Below are 27,360 nucleotides of genomic sequence, written 5' to 3'. Positions count from 1 at the left end.
TGTGAATCTGCTCATAATCTTAACTCTACAAATATCAACTGTGTGCGCCTGCCAAACCCCCTTTACCTTAATGGCCTCGGGAACAGACATCAGATAGTACCCTGCAGTTAATATTTGTATGGCCTTCAGAACCTCTTACTCTTTATTAAACTGATATCTGCAAAATCAAAACATATCTGGTTTATATGACTTTTGGCCACAAACCAGTGAAGCAGCCATATGACTCAGTTTGTAGTTAAACTAACTTTCAATCTGTTTTAAAAACTTTGCCTAAACTATTCAAAGTTTATACTTCTATCAAATTTAAATAATGCACACCCTCTTCAGTATCTGGTACAAAAATGGTTTTCATAATTCTCAGACTTACTTAAAATAAACTAACATTCTGTTTTAAAATATTGAGTACTGTTGTTTCTGATACTACTCCTCCCTTACGCTTTCAGATGTCTGATCTGTAACAGCTGAATGTTCTGCATTTGTATCTGTAATACAGCATGGTTTGACTTCAATGAAAGGAGGAAACTATAAAATAGTCCTTATCACTGCACAGCCGATTGACTGCTGAAATTGCATAGCCATCTCTTGAAAAGTGCATGTGTGAGAATTTAAACAGTAAATTCAGACATTTTGGGGAGCCTTTGGGGTGGTTAAGCTTTGCATATTTATCAATTTATTTGGAGAAGTTTTTAAAATGGAAAGATTCAGAAGATCTGTGATTTGGTTCAAGTGGTGGGTGAGTCTCTAAGAAAGTAAGATCTCTTATTTACTGCTCACTTGCTTAATTAGATACTGAGTTTGCTAGGTGCGTTTCAAGTAGGTGTCCTGAAAGCTGCTGTAGAGGGACTTTCCTTAAAACAAGCGAGAACCAAACATAAGAGAAGCTGTCAGTTATGTTAGAACCCACATTCTGCAAACCCTTGTGTCTTGTAGCACATTTTTTTTTCCTGGTTAGATAACCACCTTTCGTTGGTGAGTAGGATGAGGCAAATGGCGTGAAATAAAACTGACAAAAACAGAAGAGTCTTTGCAGCTAAATTAATGGATGGCTTTTGTTTGGTTGTCCGTGCCTCCATCTTTATCCATAATGTACTTTTGCTTTCTTACTTAGTAGGTAAGGTAGCTAGTACTAAAACTGTTTGGGGTATGTCTACACTATAAGATAAGGTCGAATTTATTGAAGTTGACATTTAGCATCTGATTTTATAAAGTAAGAGTGCATGTCTGTACTAAAGATGTTGACAGAGTACATTCCTTCTACCATGGCTAATGTCAACTCTTAACAGCTGTGCACTGTTGGTAGCCATTCCACAGTTCCTGCTGCATGTTTGAATTCTGGATCAGGCATCCAATTACTGATGGGATAAAAACATTGTTGCAGGTGATTTTGGGTGCATGTCATCAATCTCCTATGATGCACTTATCTCCTTTCTCCATCACTGCTTGAAAGCAATGGCAAACAATTGTTTCACACCCTTTCTCTTCCCCTCTCCCCCTGGTTATCTATTCAGACACCGTAGCAAGTATAGATCCTGCTCATCTCCAAACTGTGGCAAACATTGTAAACACTTTGTGCAGAGCCTAGCCAGGAGCTGCCTGCGCAATGAAGAATGTGAGGAGGCCATTCACGCAGATGTGCAGGATCCCTTCAGTGGAGCAATTGGCGTATACTGGCAGCAGCTGGGCATGTTGATGCAGTGGAATGCTGATTCTGGTGGGACCTCATGGTTATGCAGCTATGGGACAATGACCAGTAGCTGCAAAACTTTCACATGTGCAAGACCACTTTCATTGAACTTGGAGAATTGCTTTCCTCTGCTCTGACGCACAGCAATGCATGAATGAGACCCACTCTGACTGTTAAGAAGCAAGTGGCAATAACCCTGTGGAAGTTTGCGATGCCAGACTGCTACTGATCAATCGCAAATCAGTTCAGAGTGGGTAAATCTACAGGGGGGCTGTTGTGATCCCAGTAGCCAAAGCTACCGATACCCTTCTGCTAGGAAGGATAGTGACTATGGGAAATGTGCGGGACATAATGGACGGCTTTACCGTGATGGGATTCCCTAACTGTGGTGGGGTGATAGATGGAATGCATATCCCTATTTTGGCACCAGACTGCCTTGCCAAAGAATACATAAACCACAAAGAGTACTTACTTCTCTATGGTGTTGCAGGGCCGTTTCACTGACTGTGGACTGTTCAGTCTTTTCCGAAAGCATCCAGTCTCTTCCAAAAGCTGCAAGACAGAACTTTGTTCCCAGACTGGAAAATTGCCATTTGAGACCCAGATGACCCATTGCTTCCTTAACTTATGAGGCCATACACAGGCAGCCTGGACAGCAGTAGGGATATAAAATCCCGTTTTAAGTAATTAACCAGATAAACATTAAGTTTAACCAGTTAACTGATTAAGGGGGGGCTCTAGGAGGGCTGGCGTGGCTCCTGCACTGCGGACAGGGGCTGCTCCAGTCCAGCTGCTTCTCACCCTGTTCTGGGCTGCTGACTTCCAGCCTGTGAGCCTCTGTGAGGCTGCCAACTCCTACCCCTCATGGACTGGGAGCCAGCAGCCTTAGATGGTTGCTCCTGGGTAACAGTTACTCATAACAAGTGATGCTTACCAAGTAATGGTTGATACCTACTGAGTAACTGGTTGCCTGTTCACAGCCCTAGGCAGCAGTAAGGAGCAATTTAACTATAGGTTGAGCAAGTGCCAAAGGATGGTGGAATGTACCTTTAGCTGTTTAAAAGAATGCTGATGAAGTATACTGATTAGGTAGACCTCAGCGAAAGCAACATTCCTGTTGCTGCTGCTTGCTGTGTGTTGCATAATATCTGTGAAAGTATGGGAGGAAGTTTCTGGCAGGATGGGACGTCGAGGCAGATTGGTTGCTAGGCAAATAGCAGAGCAGTAAGAGCACATCGAGGTGCACTGTGCTTCAGAGGCTTTGAAAACCAATTTCATGAATGACTGGACAATGAACACAGTTGTGTGTTACTTGTTACCAGCTTTCCCCCTTTTGTATAGGTACTGCTTTGTAAATTAATCAGACCCTCCTCAAATGCAGTTGGCACAATGAATAAAGACCCTTTTCTGAATTCAGATTTTTTTTTTTAAGAACACAAATAGGGAACACGGACATAACTCAATAGAAAGGAAGTTGCAGGCATAGTTAGTAGCAATGTAAGAGTTTAACCAATAAGCATCAGCTTATCAGTTCCAGTACATTCTTCTGTTCTGCCAGGGTGTGCTGGCTTTTGGCCCCACTCCAGGGAGCTGACTGTTGTCCTGCACTGTAAGCTCTGTAGTATAAGGCTTATATTGCAGAGCCTGCAGCACAGCTGGCTCCCGAATGGGACTGGGAGCCAGTGTGCCCCATATAAGCCAGCTCCTGGCATGCACTGGCTTCAGCTGCCAGCCTTGCTCCTGCAGTGATGCCAGATGCCAAGCAAACAGTAAGTTAAGGCGTCCTACCATGAAATAAGGCAGCCCTCCCCAGAAACTCTGCAATCCTTCTCAGAAAGTATCTCAATGAGAGCTTTGTAGAGATGTACAGGGAGGACAGGTTAACAAACTTTTCTGGGACTCTGTCACTGTGTAGGTAGATGCCACTGTATCTCCGTTGCTCAGGGCCCAGCAGAGCTAAAACCCAATTACATTTAATCACTATAGTGTAATTACAAATGTGAACTCACTGGTGATGCCTGCCCTGCCATCAGGATCTGGCAACAATAGGTCTGGGGACAGGATTGGGTCCAAAGTTAGAAAAAGGACCTGTCCGTCAGTGAGATCAGATGTTCTACTTGCCTGCTGAGCATTCTCCTCATCTACAATGTTACCCTTGTTGCCTGAGTCTGCTTGAGGGGTTTCTTGGAAGGTATTCACAAACGATTTCGAGGTAGTGGTTGGATCCCCACTAGAATCCCATGCAGCTGCTCATAGAAGTGGCATGTCTGCTGCTCTGACCTGGACCAACTATTTGCCTCTTGTCTTTTGATACATTTGTCTGAGTTCTATTATTTTTACGCAGCATTGCTGGGTAGCCCTGTAGTATCGTTTGCCAAAAATCGCACGGGCATGGTGGACATAGATACCAGTGTTTCTTCTGGTGCTTTGAAGTTCTGGTAATGGTAGGTGTGGTAAAGTCTTTTTGAGTGGCCTGTGGGCCAAAAGGGGAGTCCGGATAACAGATGGACTGAATCAAAGGTTAGGAGTGAAAGTTTGTCGAGCTCCCTGCCAATTCAGCATTGTTATCTACAGCACATTTTCTCATATTCCACTAAGTAGATTTAAATGTTCATGCAGGGGTGCTTCCATCATTTTCTTCGGCAGCGTATTCCATAATAGTTCTTGCTGTCAGGGAGAATTTTCTGATAATCAGCCTGTTTTGTTAGTCTTTAAGGTGCTTTAAGTTTTTCCTGTTACAGACTATCTCGGCTATCCCTTTGAAGCTTTTGTCCTTAAAAGGGTATAGATACAGTGATGCAGTTATAACTTTTGGTAGGGGAAGATACTTCAAGTTAAAATTTAATTGGATCTTGGCGTTATGGTTTTTTGGATAACTTTTGCTTTCTGATTGGATGGAAGAGGGAGAAACCTGGTCATCTTATTGTACGACAGTGTATATACATAATCCAGGAATCAAGGCCAGTGCATCCTGTGTCAGAGTAGAACCAATTTCTGTGGTAAGGACCCTTTAAATTCAGCAGCAACACTAATTTGCTCATTTCTGTGAAATCTCTTCAGTCCTGTCCTCCCACCCCTATGAAATTCACCGTAGGCTCACTGAATGTAAATTCAGTGATTTAACTCTCTCCAGGTTGCCAGTTTTCATGGAACTTATCTCCCATATTGTCCAGACAATCTAGCTCAAACCTCCCTCCCCCACCTTCGGTCTCAGTTGTGTGAGAGAGGGGTTGTGTACAGAAGTTTGTTCTGGTATAAGATTACATGTTCAAAGATACAGTATAGTGGGAAATAGGACCTACAGGTGCGCTAATATTTTGGTAAATTTTAGGCTGATATAAATTTCTCATCTGTTCCTTTTGCGACTAATCTAAATCAATACCTCGTCTGTGCCGCTGTTTAGTCCTGATGGCTATCCAGTACATAGCGTTCATACAGTATGCTGCAACTGACTCACCATGATGGAATGTGCTGGCATCAAATCAAGGACTGGTGCCAAACTCAGGAGCTGCTATCTGTTTTTTACTCCTGCTGGAGTTTGAAATGGAGATCTAGCTTCAGTGCCAAAATCAGTAACTCAAGCTGAAGGGGAAGCTCCTGCTTAGCTGTCAAAAGTAGCACACTGGATTTCATGCATTACCTTGGGTAGTCTGAGAGGATACTGTATGGGTGCAGATATATTTAGCAGTTATTTAATAAACATTGTGAAAGGGGCCTTTATAGCTTTACAAATTCCGCTTGAAGGCCTCTTCTAAGATGTCAGTTATTGCTCTCCATTAAACCCAATCTTTGTTTAAAGGATGGGAAATGGGGGACAACTTTGACTTTGTACATCCATTATGGATAGAATGTAACAATTAAAAAATCCATCATGGTGGCTTAGATAGCTTCAGTGTTTTCGGTGTACATCTGTAGTTGAAATCTGCAGGAGCATTGTCATTATTGCTTCTTCCATAAATATTGATTTGGGGTTGGCCAAAAATGGAGTGTTTTTGCCATTTTGGAAGGCTAGTTACACATTGTCAGCTGTATTGGCGATAGTCATTTTTTTTTTTTAGCTAAGGCCTTTTCTGCACTTACTGGGTTTTTTCATCTACAGTTTTGCTTAAGTGCGAACACCTAGCGTAGTCATGATTTGTACCAATACACCATACCAAATTTTGGGTCCCTCTAACACTTGTAGCTTGCACTGCTAATATCAGGAAGACAAAGATACTTTTTAACTTTTGAAACTTTAATTTTATCTTCCTTGGGACATGCAGATGGGGAGATTATTCTAAGGGTTGGTTAGTAGGTGCAGAATTTTTGAAAATAAAGGTTTATTAACCATGTCTGTCTTTGATGGTTTCTGTGCTCCTCAATAAAGCTTATCCCTCTTCTGTCTCAGTGTGTTTATGCTACATATTAGGGTTGCATGTGAATCAATGCACAATTTGGGAGAGAGCAGGAAATAGTCTTCAGCTATGTAATAGTTTGTGGTGGTTCTTTGCAAACTTTCCATTTCAACAGTTGAACAGACAACTCTTGGCATAAGGATATTAGAGAAACAGTTAAGCAAAACCCTTGTGATTGCAGTTTTGCTAGAAGGTGATGGAAAGTTTGAGATTGAAGGAAAAAATCCAATTTATTTTGTTGTGATTATATCAGGCAAAGGAGACACTACCCGCAACGTCACACTTTCTGGCTGCCACTTTTTTTGCAACAAATACCCTATACTTTTTAAAATTAAGTTTGTATTATGCACCAAGACTTAGCCAAGACTTAAATGTGCTTAGAAGGTTGGATTCAATTTTGATAAGTCTCTAAGGATTTTTTTTTCAAGTCCAATGCATTGCTGTTCAGAACCTAGCCATGTAGGTTTTAAGTCTGTACGATCTAATTATAAACCCCTTTTTGTGTCTTTCAGCAAACGAGGATTCATTGTTCGATCCTTTGGAACAGGGACTCATGTGAAACTGCCAGGACCAGCACCAGACAAGCCGAATGTTTATGATTTCAAAACAACATATGATCAGATGTACAATGATCTGCTTAGGAAAGACAAAGAACTGTATCCCCGTGGAATGACCTTTTTAAAAAACCCAATATGGTTCATCTTTGAAAGGTGTAATTCATTATTTTGCATAAGGAATACACAGCTGCTTGACTATGGCAAGATTTTCTTTTAAGGTTCTAGGCAGGCTTTTCACATAATTTTAGGATCTATTTAACACTCCCCTTGTAACTTGCTACTGAGTTATAATGCATGCATTCAAAATCCTCGTGTATAGTAACTTAACATACTTGGTTCTTGAACAGAACTATGAATGTTTTACACTTTCATCCATTAACTGCACTGTGGGCCATGTTTTCCCAGTGCAGAGCCCTTTCCTGGTAATGGGCAGGCCAGGAACTGCCACCAAAAGAATTAAAATCAAATTTAGTTCAGTCAGGAAAACAGGTAAGACTTAGAGTAAACTAGTGGCCTAGGGGGAGAGTCCATAAAATATTCTCTTCTTCTCATCAGGAAGTTAATTGTTAATTTCTGGTTTTGGCCATATATCAAAAAACATCCCTTAAGTATATTTCCAGGAATGGGCACAGAAAGCCCAATTAAATGTGGTGCTTACTCCCAAAGACCAGAGGTGATACGGGTATTGTGCACTACCTTTCTTCACATCAGCCATGGGCACACAGTATTTTTAGGATGTCTATACTTGATATTCAAACAAACCCAAGCACATCTTAATCTGCAAGATCAGGGCACTTTTTTGGGGACTTGATCTCTTTATGCAGGATCTGATTTGTAATATTAAAAATACAATTTGGTGAGAAAGGGAAAGCTAAATTTCTCATGTAGGTTTTACTTTTTAATTCCTAATGGTAGATTAAGAGGCTCCTGTAACAAAAAGTGGTGCCTCTGAAGTGGGTTTGTGTAATGAAGTATAATATGGTAGTCCTTCCCACGCTTTATGGTTGCGTGACCTAAATTTTTAACTGTCGGGGATCTGCATAAAAGACAATACTGGGTCAAATAAGAAAATCTTGCTAATGTTAGATTTAATATCTATCCTCTATAGCCATCTGGAAATGGCAGCTAAAATGTTGTGGCTAAATGTTACAATAGCTTTTAAAGCTTCACTACTATATAACATGTTTATTTTTATATGGCTGACTTTTTTTTAAAAGGCTGAGAACAAGCAAACAAGCACTAGGTGAGGACTAAAACATGAGGGATACAGTGAAACCCATTTTAAGTGGCCACCCAAGAATCAACAGATTCAGTAGCTCTGTAGAAGAGATGGGCCTTCAATTTTTGGTTCAACAAAATTACGTACTGCAAGACTTGAGTAGACTTTTAAAATGATCATGTAAGATGTAGAGGAGCTCCTTAGTGGAGGTTACACTGTGGCTTGATTTTTGAGTCAGCAGGTTTTTAGTTGTGTATTTGCTGACCTAGAAAACATTAAATTTGAGCTCCATAAGACCCCAATAGTGATGGTTTTCTTTGTGTTGAGTTTTCTGAATGTACTCAGCTAAAATGAGCAGCTCCATAAAGCTGTACTGTACTGGATAGACTTGACACTATGTTGGAAATTTCCTTCCACATGGTTTTCCCCATTACTGGTATCCATATTATGCAAGGATATTAGGGGACCAATTTCTGATGAAAAGGCTGAGTAGCAGTGTCATTTTAAACTTGAAATTTAGGGCATCACTGAATCTGTACATAATGTAACTTTTGTATAAACACATCTTGGGGGAAGAAAAGTATTCTCTCCCCGCCAATCCATCCTAAAATTGAGATGCTGCACATCTCTGCAAGCATTCTTTTTCAAATGGAGGACTGCTTGAATTGTGCAGTCTTCATTTTCACAAGCATTTAAGAATTTGCTGTGACTACCATTTAAAAACCCAATTGGTGCCCTCTCCAGTATTTCCTCTGTAGTTGCCTTGTGGCCACTGTGGAGTGGTTATGCTGTGAGCCACAGATATTCATGCAATGTGACATTGAGCACTCCTTTCTATTTTGATTTTCCTATTCAATTTAAAGCCCAGTTTGGAATGGGGGAAGAGTTATTTATGTATGTTATGCCCTCAAATGTTGCAAATTCAGGTTCTTTGAAACATACATTTTTTCAGTACAAAAGGCAGCTCAACTTCAAGGCTAAGGATGAGTGGGTAAGTTCTTTCTAAATTAGTGAAAACCGGAGACTCGTCTTGATCTCTGCCTGTGAGCCAAGGAGCAGCTGTCTTTGGGACCAGGGAATTGTGGGACTCAATTAGGGCAGCTGATTACTCTTTGGTGCGGGTTGGGGGTAAGAGGTGCTTTTGTCTTATCCTTTGGTGTGTCAAAGGGATGTGGGAGAGGGTGGGTCCAGATTCCTTGTCTTGTCCTCATGTTTCCCAAATCCTGCTTTCTTCAGTCAAGTGTGGAGAGCTGCCATCTTTAGCCTTTCCGCATTGTCTGGAACAGCAGTCTGTGACAAAGGCCGGTTATGTATCCCTATGGGAGTATAGGTCCAATACAGCGCACTCTGCTCCTGTGTTTAGGAGTGGGTTTGTGTTTGAGTTCTGTAGACCAATGGGGAGGATAGGATCACTGTAGACACTTAATATTCAGTAAGAGGCTTTGGCTAAACTACTCCAGTAACATCGTCTGCTAGCCAACCAGTGAATTGATAAATGCTCCGGAAAGCAGCCATCCCAACCGGTCCTGAAGTTCTACGATGGTGTGGACATCAGCTGAGGTAAAAAGCGGCTTAGAATGGCAAGGTGTGTGAAAACTATCTTTTATTGGTGGGTAGGAGGGATGAAGAACAGCAAGATAGAATCCACAGTTCCACAAAAATAAAAAGCATATGGATTGCACTAATCTTGTAGTGGAATATATAGTGCAAATTCTCAAGTGTTATGGCTGTAGGTTATAAACCTTTCCATAAGTGATCTTCCACATTGAATGAGGACATAATTACAAACGTAGGTACATATTTGTGTTTAGCTAGAAGAAATTTAACAAGAACAGCTCATTTAAAAAGGCATGCTGTCCGTTCAGAAAAGGTGGGAAGATGCAACAAAAATGAAGGTAGGCTCTGCAAGAATACATATATTCATGAAGTAAGAGGAGGTTACAGTCTTTTAAAATTAGAATAGTCAAACTTAAAATGAAATGCATAGTTGTCAGGCTACATAATCAGGGCTGCAGTTTCCAAGTGGGAGAAATACATGGATTGCAATTCCCTGAGCATTATTGGGAGACTAGTAGCAACATTTCTGAAAATGTTGAAGTCCTGTTTTCAAAAGTGTCTTGGGCTATATCTAGACTAGCAACTTATGTTGCTCAGGGGTGTGGAAACCCACAACACTACTGTCCCTCTCCATTCCCTCCCCCAACAAAACTATACAACAGTGCTCATGTTGGTGGGACAATGTCTCCTGCTGACAAGTCATGCTGCTGCTTTTGGCATAAAGTATCTTCACTAGATGTGCTGCTGTTCTGTCAGTTTAGCTGTAGCACTCTCTGTATAGTCATGGTTGGGTTCATAAGTGCCCAAGTCATCTTTGAAAAGTAATACTTCAGAGTTGGAAATTATGCCCTAGACCCTGTTGAAGGCAAATAAGTAGAGTAAATATGAAACAAGATGACCTACAGAAACTAATAATTTATGTCCATAACTTTAATTTGAAAACAAATTTAATCAAGAGTTCATGAAAGGAAGTAGAAATATTGGTGCCAGTACCTGCATCAAATAGACACCTACTGCATTTTCCATTATTAAAATACAACTCCAAATGTTTATATTTATATTGAGCAAATGAGGGCTTTTCTCCACTACATGATGACTGCAGCTATTGATCCACTGGTGGTCAATTTATTGCATCTGTTTAGATGTGATAAATTAACCTCAGAGTGTTCTCCTGTTGACTCAGTACTCTACCAGGATGAGAAGAGTAGGTGGGGTCGATGGGAAAGCAGCTCCTGCTGTCTTTACCACATGGAAGATGCTGTGGTAAGTACTTTGACTTCAGCTATGCTATTAGCATAGCTGAAGTTGTCTGTCTTTACCTGAGGTGGGGAAAAGGGATGTAGTGTACACTAGACTTCTATCTGTATGAGGTGGGGAAGCCCACCTATGGATTCTGTTTTGAATCTTCTAATGCTACCAGCAGTTAACTAGACACATGCCAATTTCAGCCATACTGACTTTTGTCAAATCCCTCAGGTAGGGCCTTGCTTCTGGGGAGTATGGGGGGTGGGAGGGAGGCTATAGCTCTTCCACTGCCACTCCTGCACATGAGTCAGACTTAAATTATAAATTTCTTTTTTGGCCAAGCTCAGTTTTCTGGCTGGTCTGTCATTTAATACAGTTCAGCAGCTGCAAAACAAGCCTTCTACTGTTTGTCCCACTTTTTTTTTCTCAAGACAACAGCCATGCATACATTATATTACAATCTCCAGAATCAATCCAGTTTTCTTAAGGTGGTGACGATGCATTTTGTTTAGGAATGATTCGTTCATTGTAAATTTACAATACGGTTGAAGTAAATACACTACATTGTGATGGACGGGGTGTGTATTTATCTAACACTAGATTTAAATTATATCTTATTGCGGCTGGTCTCTATTTTGTGCACGTACTTGCAACCCTCACATAATCTTGTGATCACCTAAGGGGTCGCTACCAATGTTCTTCTCTAATTTTTATCCATATGCGAAATAAATTTTATGAACCTCAAGGCATATGTGAAGGTTCACAGAAGACCTAGTTTGGGCTCTCTGCTAATCATCTAAGTGATATCTGAATCTGTGGGTGCGCACAAGCGTACTGTTTACAGGGAACACTGGTCACTACCCCCCCTTGTGAGAACCCTCTTCCTTTCCTGAACTACTGCTGCTAGATGATGTTCAAACTATTGCCTTCTATCTCAGAAGTGGTAAATTTTACGTATTCATTTGTCAACTGCTTTGGAATCCATCTAGTTAAAACATGGAATGTAAAATTATTCTAAATTTCTCAGCTACCTAAATACAAAATAAAATTTGCCAACTAGAAAAGATTAATCTCAGTATTGTGATGCTCTTCCCCCCAAACCTTTGAAAGGGTATTACAGACAGGAAAATATAGTATTCTAAAACTTTTTTGGAAAAATAGCTTTTGATTACAATTAATTTCTTAACAAAACACTGGCAAAATGTTCCATGTTGAAGACTTTTACCATCAGAAATGTGGAGCTGACTACAGCCTTGGCTTCATTGAGCATTTCCCCTGATTTTAGCCATCACTTCAGGTTCATTGGGGCAACTCCTAGTGAAGATAGGCAAGTCTGTTTGCCTTGCAGTGTTGCTAACCATTGTTTCCAGGATAGACAAGTTCTGCCAGTGCAAATAGTTACTTTGTATTGGTAGGAATTTTCACTGGCCATCTATACCCGTGGCAAGTCACTGATGACTGTAACTAGGGCACATCCCCAAATTTGAGAGAGTTGATGTGGCAGAACGAGGAGCTGCATGCAAAGTTCCTCTTGCATTCCAGCAAGGTGGGGAGTAGCTGACTCATCCTTGGTTGGTTAAAATCAGCAGGAGATCGTTTGAGAGACTAGCTGACATCTCCAAAATATCAAGGAGTTCATGACCCATTGATGTTACTAAAGGAGAGAAAAGCACATCTCTGGGCACAGTGGATTAATATTTTTGTTAGAGGCTCATTCCTTTCTCTCACCTCTAGCAATATCCTAGGGATTGTTGCCATCTCTATAGCTCAGGTAATTTCCTGGGGTTGTGGGTGGGAAGTGTGCTTATGTACAGATCTCCTTTGTCCCTTTTGCACAAGGCATGATCATCTTCAGGGCAAGATGGACTAAGTACTTTTAGCGCCTTTTTACAGCTCTGTGAACAAGCCTGGTGGCTCATTCCCAAGTACATAATGGTTAGCTCGAAAATGCTTTTTTTAAAGAGACAGTCACACTACAGAAAGTCATAAATGCAAGAAGTAACTAGTCAGAGACTCAGTTTCCCAAAGCCAGACGCCTTCTGGTTCATCAGATTAGTTTTGGTGCACAGCCCTGTGTTGCCCAAAGTACAAGGGGGCCAAATTCTGCAGCAGTAACTCCTGCAATATTAATTTATTCTGTTTGTCATGAAATGCTTTCTTTTCCATTCCACAGGTCTTCCTTCTACTCCCCCCTCCCCCAACTCCAAGCTTTGGGTCATAGATGAAAACATTGATTGATTTCCAAAGGTGGGGTTTTTGTTACGGTCTCCAAGTCGCCTGGCTCCACTCCTTTAGCTTAGGCTATTGCCCTACTAACCAGCTTATACATACAGCTTCACTGCTCCCTGTGAGCTGCACTCCAACTCTTGAGTCTTCAACCCCCGGGACAGATAGGAAAGAGAAAGCATATAAAGACCACTAGAAGTTCTGTTCAATGCCAGAAGTAACTTCCCTAGCCTTGTCAAGAAGGATGCTTAAAGCCAAGTGTGTGAGTGAATCTGAAACATGCAGATTTGTTTTCTGGAGAAGAAAAGTGAAAATCCAAGAGTGTTGAATTGAGCTCTGCTCCATAAAATCTAGACCTGCTTCGTTAGATGGCCATTATAGAACAGGGAGTTGAACCAGTATTTATTTAGGTTTGGTTCAGGTGCATTCAGTGTGTTAGGGTTCAATTTGGGTTCAAGCCACCAAAACAATAAATCAGTAACCATTTCAAATCAATCTTAACTCTCCTCTTTGAATTTACTTTTAACTCAAATTTTGATATTTTTACTGTTTTTTTTTTTTTTTCCAACTAAAACTTTACACAAGTTTTCCTAGTTTGGTTGCCAAGCATTTTTTATGAACAATTTGAGCAAACTAAAATAGCATCTGATACTTGCTCTCAGTTGGACCTCTGTGGTGAAAGGATAAACCTGAGTTTGGGACAACTGGAGGCTAAGGAGCTGCCTTAGTTGTTGGAGTAGGGTGCGCAGAGGCCTGCCTAAGGAGATGGATCAGGGAGCCATTACCTTTTACCTTGGGCTTAAAGTTATTAACTTCTGGGACTAGGGAGCATTCTCCCTCTCTCCCCATTGGAGAGTCTCGCGGATGGTTTATCTATCTCTGGGAACTCACATAGGCAGCATAACTCCTAGGCCTTCTCTCTCCCTTCTTACTCTTGTGTCCTGGCTGCTTCCTATTTTCATTATACTGGGGCAGGCCTCTCTGGTAGCATTCACATACCTCTCTTGTTTGAAGCAGATCTTATCAACATTGAGAACTCTCTGTTCTGGGAGCAGGCATTGCTTGTCTCCCTAAAGTCTTCTGTTTCACACGGGAAGGTGTCTTGAGCCTTTGCTCTCATGGGTTCTCCCACCTCCAAGGAAAAGGGGAAAATGTTCTGCTCCTGTCTCCCGTGATTGGTTCACAGGCAAATACTGAGAGGCGGCTTTCTAAACCCAGTCACCCTGGCATAGCCTCTATGGGATGCAGTTACCTAACTCCAAGAGAAAAGGTATCCATGAAAGTTCTTCTCTTGCTCAGTAATTTGAGAGAGCAGCAGAACATGTGCAAAAAGGGATCAGTATAGCTCCAGAGAACACTCTCCTTGCTGACCCCCATCTGCAGCAGTGATAGCTGCGATAAAGCAAGATGAACGGATTGCTTTTGCTCTAAAGTCCTGGAGCCAGCAATTGCAGGCTTTTTTCCTGTGGAACATTTGGATTTCCCATCCGGAGTTTTCAAAGGTTCAGTTTCTTGGGGTGCTGCTCTTTGACAAAGCTAATTCCTTAGGTATTTGCTCTGATTCGTTTGACATTTTTTCCCGGTCACCAGTGTAGGGATTGGAAGAGCGTAAATAGTATGCCAAGTGGCCTTTTTCTACTACTCCAATCTTGGAAGAAGTTGCCCTAAGTTTGAGATGTTGCAGAGCAACTCTGTCAGTATATCACAGGGAATGTGGTCTAGACAAGAATAAGAGCTGGAAATCCATCTGGAAATAGTGTAGTCCAAACCCCTGCCTGTTCAAATTTCGAGCCATTCTCTGCTTAGTCTTAATTGGCTCAGAAAACTCAGACAATGTCAACAACCAGGAAAGAACCAGGATCGCATCTTTAGCTCAGAAGACCTCCCCCTCCCCCCCAAAAAACAAAGGAATTGTCATACTGGATCGGAGTTGGTACAGGAGTAAAGCTTACTCATCTGTAATACCTAGGACCACACCTAGCACCTTGCTAAAAGTATGTATGCTTGTTTCATTTTGGTACAGTAGCTGGTTTAACTGAGTGCCAGTTTTCATTCAGAACTCTTACACGTCTCTCTTATATATATATACTAGGACAGGTATCCCTAACTGCCAGTGTAGTGATGCACAGGAATAATTTAGCTTCTCTTCAGTTTTCCAGTTCTCCTTAATTGGTCCTCTTAGTCCCAGTTGCCCAGTGGACAAACCTGTTCTCTTGCATGCTTCTGGCTTCCAACTTAAGGAGTTTGTTTTATGTTTTCATGTCTTTTGGCTGTTTGCTCTTCAGAGTCCTCCTTAATTCCGCTAACTTTGCCTGATGAGATGTTTATATTCCTTTCTGTTGACCTTACTAGAGTTAGTTAGGGATGTTAAAGCTAGTTTAATCAACTAATTGACTAGTGGTGGAGCCGCAGCAGCTCTGCCTTTTAAATGTATTCAGAGCTAGCAGGCTCTGAATACATTTAAAAGGCGAAGCGCAGCAGGGGGGACCTGGTGTGAGCCAGGACAGCCCATTGCCGGTTCATGCCAGGTCTCCCCGCTTTATGCTAGCCTTAAACGTAAAAAGGCTGAAGCGCAGCAGGAGGATCTGGCACAAGCCGGAAATCAGCTGTCCTGGTTCATGCCAGGCCCCCTTGCTGCGCTTCTGATTTTTAAATGTATTAAGACCTGGCATGCTCTTAATACATTTTAAAAAGCAGAGGCACAGCATCTGGGACCGAGTGTGAACCGGGAATCAGGAGATGGTGCTGGGGGCGGGGGGAATTGGCTTTTAAGCTGGCTCCTGCTTCCCCCCACCCCATTGCCTGAGGGGCTAGTCGACTATCTGATAAGCTTTTGCTTATCGGATAGTCAACTAGTCTCTTACATCCCCTGGGGTTAGTTCCATTTTCAGAAGGAAACGTGCAGCTCAAATAACCCCTTGAATCTTGCCATTTACCCATTTTGTACAACCTTCTCCCAACTTCTTTTTTTGCTTGGGGGTATAAATGCCTTCTGGGAGTGTGTTACGCTTTCATTAGCTCCATGCGGAACTTTTGACTTTTTAGGATCAGTTGATTAGCTTCATCATCTTCCTTTTTGTACCTCTTTCTAGACATAAGTGTGTTAGTGCTAGTTTTTGGTATAATGCCTCCTCTGAGGATGTTTGCTTTAGTTACGGTGATTCAAAAAGTGTGGTCGGCAACCATCTTGCAGGTGGGCTGTGGGCACAAGGCTTGCACCCCCAGCAGCAGGAAGCCCATGCTAGCACTCCAGCCCTTTGGCCCCCACCCCTGTGAGGTTAGAGTACCAGCACCAGCTTCCTGGTGGGGGAAGGGGCGAGTCTCGTGGGTCAGATCTGGCTTGGGGGGAGGAAGCAGTTTCATGCTCCGCTGCTCTCCTTCCCCCTGGCTAGAAGAGTGGCTGCACAGGAAACCACTTGCCTGGAGGCTTTCTCTGCTGCACCTATTGGATGAAATAACTGCCAATGGGATTTGCGGTGCCTGGGAACATCATGAGGCACTAGATTTGTATTAGTGTAGATTTCACTATAGCATCTCAATTCAGAAACTTTCACTTGTTTCTTTGGACTCTCAAGTGTCATGTGAATTTTCCCACCTCAGGGACCTACACTTTTCTATATAGTTCATAAGGTTATAGAAAACCACTGACTTTAGTGATGTCACTGTTTCCGTTGGGTCTACTAAGTCAGGCCTGTTATGTTCAATTGGTAGGCATTCTAGTTCACTTTTTTTTTTTAAAGCTTCTCATTTTGGTATGTAGACACAGTAAGAGCTACCTGTGTTACAGGGAATCTCAACTACTTAGTGGATCTGCATACACAGGAACCAACAGAGTAAAAAAGATTATACATCTGTTTCGGACAATGTGACACTGGGGAAGTGGCTGTTTCCTCCATCTGCTGAGCCGAACTTCTGTGACATGCTTTGTCCTTTACCCCTCCTTCAGGGATGTGAAAGTGGAGAGGGCAACAATGATTCTAATAGCTCCAGACTGGCCCCAACTGGCTTGAGACTTGGAGCTCAGTTGATTCTGCCACAAGCTCATTCTCCTCATGTAGCATCTAATTTTTCCATAGTTCTACTTCCCCAAGCTCTTTCTGGTGGATTAATGATAGGTGTTCCTTAGCTAAAAGAAAAAAAATTGAGTCTAAAATACTTTGCATAAACTTGTATGGGACTTGGGGAAACTTTTGGCAACAATTTATCTGATTGACAAGGAGAAACTGCCAGTGAAGTGTAGATTATGGGAACTACTTTACAAAACCTGATTTGCAAATGGGGGGGAATATTCCCCTTTACCACACTTGTCAGTATTTTTTGCTTTCAGGAGTACTATATCTTAATATTGCTGTTCTTAATGATTGCCCTTACAGGGAAGTGATATCAATAAGTAATAGTATGCTGCTTCAGAATAATTAGCTCTTGGAGTTATTCTTAGTCCTGAAAGATGTAGGGGTGGGAGTGCAGGGGAGAGATGGGCATGTAAGTTCCTGTAATGTAGTGTGAGCTTTCTTTACCCAGAAACACAGTTTCCATTAAATGAAATTTCTACTTAAGGCAGTATTTGGGTTGAAATTTTGTCCCTTTAAACAACTAATAGTCTTAGTGGTGAAACAGAGAACTGCTGAATAAGAAGTGCAGTTTGTTCACTCGTTGATGGAAATACCCTTTTTGAAAGGGAAAAGGTTTTGTAGTCTTGGATCACTTCTCTCCTCCCTTTCCTAAACTTTCTCCCATTTTGCTTTCCCCTTACCTGGTATTCAAAATTGGCAGCCACTCTCTCACTGGGCTTGATGTTGCCACCTCTACTGCCAGTCAACACCACCTTCTCTGATCCCAATCTGAACGGTGTAATGGAGACCTATTCTGTGTTTTTAGACCAAGATGTTGAGACCTCTAACTCTACCACCTATTTGCATCAACCAGTGTTCCTAGTTTTTACAGGATTACAGTAGTCATCTCTTCCTGTGCAATCCAAAGGCAGTGTCCACACGATAGATGCCTTAGTGGGAAGTTTTCTAAAACTCATTTCAGTTCCACCTAGTGAGAGCCCTAACATAGGCATAGCTTCAGCACCTTCTGGCATTTTTACCAGTTGGTTACATATGGTCCATTCACTTCAGTAAAGTATTAACTGCAAAGCCATTTGAAAGGTTAGATATCAACATACATTTTGCTGCTGATCATTCTAGCTTCAAACTTCCAGGTTAATGTGATTGTCTCTGTTGTTGGATTCACTCGCAGATATTGGGAGAAGTATGCTGGTGGCTGTTTGCTGTCAATGATTGTTGAGGCTAGGAACTGGCAATTGAAGTTCATCTTGCTCTCTCTCACTTATCTTAGTTTTGGATCTTTTTTGCCTTCTCTGTAAAGGGATGGGGAAGGATAAGAGGAGATGTAGTCTAGTTCAGTACCAAAGCCTGAAAGGGGAGATTTTCAAAGGCACAAGCAGAAGTTAGTCACCCAGCTACAATTGAAAGTCAATGGGAGCTACAGTATTACTAATCCAAAGTACAGAAAAAATTACAAGTCAGACCTTTCAAATCAGGAGATTTTAAATATAAATCTTAGGGTTCTTTTTATTTGCTTTCTGCTGTTTGATTCACTAGGGTTCAATTTCTCTTTGAAACCATGAGGGCTAGAATCCTTTGTAAGTGAAAGCTGAAATTCTCATGTAATAGTATGGTTCCTAGAACTTTGAGAAATGCCAAATATTGCAAGACTCGTGATAAAATGGCAAGAATTTGCAATCACGGAGTAGGATGCCTGATTGCGTTTTGTTCCATTGAAAATTTCACTTCTAGTGGTCTGTCCCTGTTCTAGGGTCCACATGTTCCAGCTTTAGCTACCCAAATTACCTTGTTTCCTCTCAGGCAACTTCTACAGTGTAGTCATGCAAATACTACAGATTGTACCTCCCTTGGCGGGCGCCCGCAGGACCTGACTAGTCTCGAACAAGGGGATATGCCACACGAGGGGAGGTCCCTCTCAACATAGCTCATGCTATCCTCCTTCCCCCTGCCCCCCGGTTCCCCAATTAGGACTCCAGCCAAGCCCTGCTCCCTGCCTGGCCATGGCTTCCCAGGCTGGAGCTCTGGCTGCTGGGGTTCTGCGGCTTCTGGGGTTGTTGTGGTTTCTGGGGCAGCCGGGGCTCCCTGCTGCACCTCCTCCCTCACATGGGGCTCCTGGCTGAGTCACTCTACTCCTCCCCCACTCCTGCCCTGCAGCTTGACTTCCTTCTACCTGGACTCTGTGATCCAGGAACATCTGTGGTCCTGCTGGACCATGGATGTTGCTGGACCATAGAGTCCTGGTTAAGGGAGGTATAATCTGTACTGAATTTGATGCATCATCTAAAGGGGCCTACCAAATTCACAGCATGAAAAATGTGTCATGGATGGTGAAATCAGGTCTCTTGTATACTATACACATTTCACAGGGGAAACCAGTGTGTCAGACTGGGGAAAAGATCCAAAAGGGAATTGCAAGGTGTCACGGTAATGCCACCCTTACTTCTGCGCTTCCTTCAGAACAGTGTGGCTGGGGAGCAATGGCAGGTCAGGCACCCAGCTCTAAAGGCATTGTTCCGCCAGCAGCAGCGCAGAAGTAAGGGTGGCAATACCATACCATGCCATCTATATTTCTGTATTGCTGCTGGCGTTGGCTCTGCTGTCAGAGCTGGGCTTCTGACCAACAGCTAGCGCAGTCCAGCTTCCCAACACTGAAGGTAGCACTACTGCCAGCAGCAGAGCAGAAATAAGAGGAGCAATATCCTCAACCACCACCTACAATAACATTGTGACACCACTTCCCCCACTCCTTTTTTTGGGTCACTACCCCTACAATTGAAACAGCATGAAATTTCAGATTTAAATAGCTGAAATCATAGAATACTAGAACTGGAACGGACCTCGAGAGGTCATCAGATACTGTCTAGACCATCCCTGATAGACATTTATCTCACCTACTCTTAATTATCTCCAGAGATGGGGATTCCACAACCTCCCTACGCAATTTATTCCAGTGTTTAACTACCCTGACAGGAACTTTTTCCTAATGTCCAACCTAAACCTCCCTTGCTGCAGTTTAAGCCCATTGCTTCTTGTTCTTTCTTCAGAGGCCAAGATAAACAAGTTTTTTCCCTCCTCCTTATGACACCCTTTTAGATACCTGAAAATGGCTATCCTGTCCACCCTCAGTCTTCTCTTTTCTAAACTAAACAAACCCAATTCTTTCAGCTTTCCTCATAGGTCATGTTCTCTAGGGGTATGTCTACACTACCCCGCTAGTTCGAACTAGCGGGGTAATGTAGGCATACCGCACTTGCAAATGAAGCCTGGGATTTGAATTTCCCGGGCTTCATTTGCATAAACTGGGCGCCGCCATTTTTAAATCCCTGCTCGTTCAAACTAGGAGGGTAGTGTAGACATACCCTAGATCTTTAATCATTCTTGTTACTCTTCTCTGGATCCTCTCCAATTTCTCCACATCTTTCTTGAAATGCGGTGCCCAGAACTGGACACAATACTCCAACTGAGGCTTAACCAGCGCAGAGTAGAGCGGAAGAATGACTTCTCGTGTCTTGCTCACAACACACCTGTTAATGCATCTCAGAATCATGTTTGCTTTTTTTGCCACAGCATCACCCTGCTGACTCATATTCAGCTTGTGGTCCACTATAACCCCTAGATCCCTTTCTGCCATACTCCGTCCTAGACAGTTGCTTCCCATTCTGTATGTGTGAAACTGATTGTTCCTTGATAAGAAGTACACTTTACATTTGTCTGTCTTAAAATTAATCCTGTTTACCTCAAACCATTTCTCCAATTTGTCCAGATCATTTTGAATTATGACCATATCCTCCAGGGCAGTCACAACCCTCTCAGCTTGGTATCATCTGCAAACTTAATAAGTGTACTTTTCTATGCCAATATCTAAATCGTTGATGAAGATATTGAACAGAGCCGTCCCAAAACAGACCCCTGCGGAACCCCACTTATTATACCTTTCCAGCAGGATTGTGAACCATTAATAACCTCTCTGAGTACAGTTATCCAGCCAGTTATGCACCCACCTTATAGTACCCCCATCTAAGTTGCATTTGCCAAGTTTATTGATAAGAATATCATGCGAGATCATATCAAACGCCTTACTGAAGTCTAGGTATGCCACATCCACCACTTCTCCCTTATCCACAAGACTCGTTATCCTATTAAAGAAAGCTATCAGATTGGTTTGACATGATTTATTCTTTACAAATCCATGCTGGCTGTTCCCTATCACCTTGCCACCTTCCAAGTGTTTACAGATGATTTACTTAATTACTTGCTCCATTATTTTCCCTGGCACAGAAGTTAAACTAACTGGTCTGTAGTTTCCTGGGTTGTTCTCATTTCCCTTTTTATAGATGGGCACTATATTTGCCCTTTTCCAGTCTTCTGGAATCTCTCCTGTCTCCCATGATTTTCCAAAGATGATAGCTAGAGGCTCAGATACCTCCTCTATCCGCTTCTTGAGTATTCTAGGATGCATTTTATCAGGCCCTGGTGACTTGCAGGCATCTAACTTTTCTAGGTGATTTTTAACTTGTTCTTTTTTTATTTTATTTTCTAAACCTCCCCCCCTTCCCACTAGCATTCACTATGTTAGGCATTCCTTCAGACTTCTCAGTGAAGACTGAAACAAAGAAGTCATTAAGCATCTCTGCCATTTCCAAGTTTCCTGTTACTCCCTCCTCACTGACCAGTGGGCCTACCCTGTTTGATTATTTTTTTTAAATCCTCTGACCATAAAGTAGGACAAAATGGACCATGAATTTGCTAGGGCCCTAATCATCTACAGTCAGGAGATATGAAATCTCTTTAATCTGGTAAAGATATCTAGGGTGGGGAGCCCTTCCAGTTATGTAGGTGAACAGAGCTTAGACTCATAATGTAAATGCTTCTAGTGGACTTGCTAGGCTTACATTATATTAAGATCACTGATCTTTGCAGAGCCTTGTTAATAAATATTGATTATCGTACCATCTTGGAGTCCTGTTGTACTGGGAAATGTACAAACATAAAACCTGAAGAGCAGCATGGATAGTTCTAGGGGCTCTCCTGTGTGCAGATGTAGCAGTCGGATTGGCTTGATAGGCTATAGCCACTTAACTGATTTGTCAAGCTCCTGACACAAATGTAAGGGGAATTTTGTAATCAATGTCTCAGTCTTAGTAAAATGTCTCTGGGATATGTCACATACACTTTGAAATGTATAGAGATAAAGGCAAACTATATACACCTAATAATTAGTACCTCCACGGAGGCATTAGGTATAAATTTATTTGTGTCTCAGACCAATCTCTAGTGCATGGCTGTTGGACTTTTTAAAAAATCTTGTCTTCCAAGGACATTACAGTGCTAAAAGGGCAGCTCATGTGTTTTTTGTGCACCCAGAGGCTCCCGCTGAGTATTATGAATGTGGGATTGGACTAAAATAGAACTTCAGACAATAACAAGTATATTGAAGTAAGGAGTAGCACAGCGAGAAGAGAGCCCAGCAATTCGGTTAAGCCTGCTACACAGTCTTGCACACCTGCTGCGATGAGGGATGGGGAGAATCTGACAATATGTTAAGAATGTTAGTCTTTTACATTTTCTTCCACTCATCAGTAACACCCTTAATGTAACTTAAAAAATACTGTCTGACTGAATCTACTTAATACTACTTGCATACTGCTGACATAAAGATTGCCTACAATTTACAATAATGGAGGCTGAGCTTAGCTTGAGAACAGAGTAATTCTTTACAAAACCGTACAATCTAGTTCACTGAACACTTTATTTTCTTGGTTATTTGCAGTTATTCTTATGTATGATTTGAAATTGCCCTGCAGAAAATGCACATTTTCTTTGAGCAAAAATAGCTAAAGCCTTTTAAATTGAACATGTAAATACCACTGCAGCTAAATATTTTTCATGAAATTTACAGAACTTAGATCTCAAAGATAAATATACATCTGCTTTACCAGGGTATCTTGGAGAAAGCATCAGGATCTGGGGGGTGAATAGACATAGTGTGGGAGATACCTTAGTAAAGAGAACAGAATTAAATGGATATAAAATAACTTACAGTGAAAATGGTCATACCAGCTTTGGTTGTCCAGTAGATATCACGAGCAAAGCAAGGCAGAACCAGGTTAGGTCTGGGATCAGAAACTTCCAAGGAAAATGCCAAGGGAATGGAAGTGGTGACTCTCTATCCTTTCTGAATCAATACGAAAACATTGTCCCAAGAAAAATTTTTCAAGGGGCTGTGCTGCTTGAAGTACCATTTCCTGAATGAAACCTAACTCTCAGGACTTCTTTACTTGAGTAAACTCTGCTTTCTTCCACTTCCCCGTCACTCCTGACCTTTAATGTCCTCAGTTGAGCTTTAGCTTTCAGCTCTGTTTTCCCTGCTGAGATGTAATGGAGAGAAAAGTTACCAGAGATGTTTCAAGACTTGAGAGAGAGGCCTCCTGGGAGCTGGGACCAGACTGGGGGACGTGGCTAGGGACAGTGTGGCCCGCTTTCAGGCCTCCCTTTTATTCAGAACCCCTCCTTTGTGCCTCAGAGTCCATTAATCTCCTTGTCAGAACCCCTAGAAAGTGGTTGAATGCCAAAAGGGTTAAAAGGACTTGCATGTTCCATAAGAATATCTTGGCCAGATTCTACCTTGGATGGTGATATTTTGCCTCTCTAAACTTCCCCTATATTTTCAGTTGTCTATAGATACTCTGTAGGTGGAAGATGACAGCTGTAAAGTGGCTGCCGTTCAGTGGTGGGTGATGGTTTCCTGTAGTTGGTTTGGAGAGCACATTAAGGTTCACCTGGATAGAAGGTGCCGGCCTGCATGGCTACATGCCTTTTGCTGGGGGACCGCTGAGTAGAGCTTGTGCTGTGCTGCACAAATCTTTTGATACTTGACACTTGAAAGGCTTTAAATCCTTGAGTTGAAGTTCTGGCTGTATGGAAGTCAACAGCAGAACTGATTTGCATTAAATGGGGCTAAGATTTCACTCTTTGCTGTTTATTTCTTCACTAGAAGACTCTGGATGTCTGAAACTAAATTGAGGGAAAATATTAAAAAATGGGATTTGAACAGTCTTGAAAAGGTCCAGCTTTCTGCATATCAGAAAGTTTCTAGTCTTTGACAGGAATGAGAGCTCACTAGAGAAGGGCCAGAACCCTAAAGGAAAAAAAGTTCTCAAACTGTTCACTACTAGAGGCTTTTAAAATTGGACTCTTTTTCTACAAAGACCGCCTCTTTGGAAAGGCTATTAGATTGGATTTCCATTTCAAGGAGCAACATTAACTACAGGCCCCATTCAAGGATCAAGACTATCTTTTTAAGACTAAACATCAACCTGTTTTCCTTCAAAAATTTTCCTCAAATGTTTCCTCTTGTCATAGTGAGTCTCAGCAGCTCAGGGATATACCCAAAAGATCCAGAGCTTGAGACTCATTCATATGTAAAACTGATATTTAAGAAGTCTTTAAAAATGGTGTGATGCATATCGAAGTTCCTTGATTGGTTGAATTTCAGTGATATCAAATTAAATGTGTGTCAGCCAGGCAGCTTTGATGGATGAATGTATACTTTTTTTTTAAAAGCAGACTAAAAGATAGTCCATAAAAATAGCATACTCAAAGTAAAAGCGAGACTTTTTGTTGGTCACATCTACTCTAGGCAAACAGTTAAGATCCTAAGGGGCGTTGAGGAATTTGACCTGATGACTTTAGCCACAATGACTACCTCTTCTCTCTCTTTGCTACTGATGTTGAGGCAACATGCTATGTGATTGGTAGAGTTGCTCAATTCCAGATCTGGCTGCATTTCAGTGGTGCTCTGTAGTTTGTAAAACACTCTTAAATTTCATTCTGAAGGGTTCCAGTGTAAATTTAATTACAGCCTCTTCCTGACTTACGAACCGGTTACAGACCAAGCAATTGGTCGTAACTCGGTTCATTCATAAGTCGGACCCCATAGAGTTACACACGACCGCAGTGTTTGTAAGCATGGATCACGTTGGTAACTCAGGGTCCGCCATTTACAACAGCTTTGGTCATCACTGCGAACAGTCGTAAGTCGACCATTTGCAACTCAGGGAACGGCTGTACATTAATGTGCTCTTAAACTTTTATAGATGCATTGCTTTGTATGGCAATCATGACTCTTTCTAAGCAATCACACTATTGCATCAATATTTATCAGGCACAATAACAATCAATCATTAGTGTTTGTTTCTTTAGTGTTGAGCCCCATATAACCAAGGGGTTACTTGTTGGCCTCTCCCCCGGGTAACTTGCACAGTGTCTGCAGTGCTTCCTGGTGCACGTGGCTCTGAGAAGCGTTCTTCTGTCCTCTCTTTCCTGTTTTCCCTCCTCCCCCTTCGAGCCTTTCATTCTCTTTGCATCAGTTTCCTCTACTGCCACTGAGGCCTGGTCTACACTTAATTGTTTTGCCTCAGCTGGAGTACTGTGTCCAGTTCTGGGCACCACATTTCAAGAAAGATGTGGAGAAATTGGAAAGGGTACAGAGAAGAGCGACAAGAATGATTAAAGGTTTAGAGAACATGACCTATGAAGCCAGGCTTCATGAACTGGGCTTGTTTAGTTTGGAAAAAAGAAGATTAAGGGGGGACATGATAGCGGTTTTCAAATATCTAAAAGGGTGTCACAAGGAGGAAGGAGAAAAATTGTTCCTCTTGGTTTCTGAGGACAGGACAAGGAGTTTAAAGTGCAGCAGGGGAGGTTTAGATTGGACATTAGGAAAAAATTCCTAACTGTCAGGGTGGTCAAATATTGGAATAAATTGCCAAGGGAGGTGGTGGAATCTCCCTCTCTGGAGATATTTAAGAACAGGTTGGATAGACATCTGTCAGGGATGGTGTAGACGGAGCTTGGTCCTGCCTTGAGGGCGGGGGGCTGGACTCGATGACCTCTTGAGGTCCCTTCCAGTCCTATTATTCTATGATTCTATGATTCTAGGTGTAGCTGTGTTAGAAGTGTGGGGGAGGGGATGGTGCCCCTGACCAACGTTGCTTTGCCAGCAGAAGCCCCAGTGCAGATGCAAATAGCTTAGTTAGTTTGAGAAACTATTAGCTCTTCCAGCAAATGAACTGTTTGCTGGTGTAAGTGGTGTCTCCACTAGGAAAGTTTGGCCAGCAGCTACACTGGCAACTCTTCTAATCCAGGCAGGGCCTGAGCCTCGTTTTCCACTTGAGGGTTTTCTGAAAAGAGTGAAGGCATGAGAGGATGACCCTCCCATCAATCCTAGTGTAATGAAGAGTAATTACAATGAGCATGGGCCCTGTGACAGTATTTTGACACTTATCTCCCAAAGATGCTTCCTCTGGGCTCTGCCTCAGTAGGCATCTCCAGAAGGTTAAGTTTATCACTTTTCCCTACCATTATCTTTACGTAAAAATGTCTTAAATGAAAGCTTCTGATTCAGGCTAGCTGACAGTGGCTTCTAAATGTGGCAGTAGGATAACAGATTCACTCTTATAACCAATTACATTGCTATGTCATACCACTTTATTTCTATTTTTAGTTTGCATGCAAGTTTCTAGGCAAGACCTATGAGCGCTCCTCTTCCTTGTCCTGATATCCACTATTGTCCTGTAGAACTGTAGGTCTGCTTTACACCAATTCTTGTACCAACTTTTAACTATTTCACTCCTGCCCAAAATAATGAAATCGGTATAGCTTCTAGTGTAAATGCAACTGAACTAGTGTATAGAGAGCTGATGCCAATATAGCATCTTCCCTGTCTGAAATGGGAATACTTGTACAAGGCATCTCTAAACTGACATTAATTTTTGTCTACACTGGGATGTTTGTACCACATTAACTATAGTGGTATAGAGAAAGTGATACCATTTTTACATGTAGAAAAGACTTTGTCGTTGTTGTTGTTTTTTTTTTTAGCTAATTGCCACTGTGAGCTGAGACTTCAGTCATTGCTACTTCAGGTTGCTCTTTGCCTGGCCGCTGCTTATTTTAGATACCTTCTGCTTCTCCATCATGTTTGAACTAATTTGAGCTTTGTCCTGTCTGAAGTTCATTCTTCAAAGGGCCGGTTCTGTTGGTGTCTAGTTTCTGTGCTGGTAGCAGATGCTTGCCTTGGCCAGAACTGTGCTGCATACAGATGTTTACAAAAATTTTACAATATCTAGATATTCTTTCATAACCATGACACTTGAGCCTTACATTTAGCATGATTGTAAATGCTGGATATTTTGACTAATAGCTGTTGGAACTAATCCATTTAAAGGCTACTCTTATCACAGAATGGAGCAGCAGATCCATTTGTTCACAAGAAATGGTTCCCTAGAAGAATTTGGGTTGGCCTCTCATTGCCTTGAAAATGCCAAGGAGACCGTATGGGGCATCAGAAGAGGGAAGAAAGAATTTTTCAGTGTAGCAGCTGGGTGAATTGGAACTCTATGTA

General features: G+C 42.0%; 1 protein-coding gene across 1 annotated transcript in view; it reads left to right on the top strand.

Annotated features, from left to right (window-relative positions):
• The window catches only part of SSU72 (SSU72 homolog, RNA polymerase II CTD phosphatase), a 65,446-nt gene that overhangs the window by 10,924 nt on the left and 27,162 nt on the right, over nucleotides 1-27,360 (top strand). The window contains exon 2 of the mRNA XM_075906504.1: nucleotides 6,591-6,734. Coding sequence (XP_075762619.1) covers nucleotides 6,591-6,734 — 144 coding nt within the window. The remainder of the gene's footprint in view (nucleotides 1-6,590; nucleotides 6,735-27,360) is intronic.

The sequence above is a fragment of the Pelodiscus sinensis genome, chromosome 23 (genome assembly GCF_049634645.1).
Source record: "Pelodiscus sinensis isolate JC-2024 chromosome 23, ASM4963464v1, whole genome shotgun sequence".
Taxonomy (NCBI): Eukaryota; Metazoa; Chordata; order Testudines; family Trionychidae; genus Pelodiscus; species Pelodiscus sinensis.
This window is presented reverse-complemented; position numbering and strand designations above follow the sequence as displayed.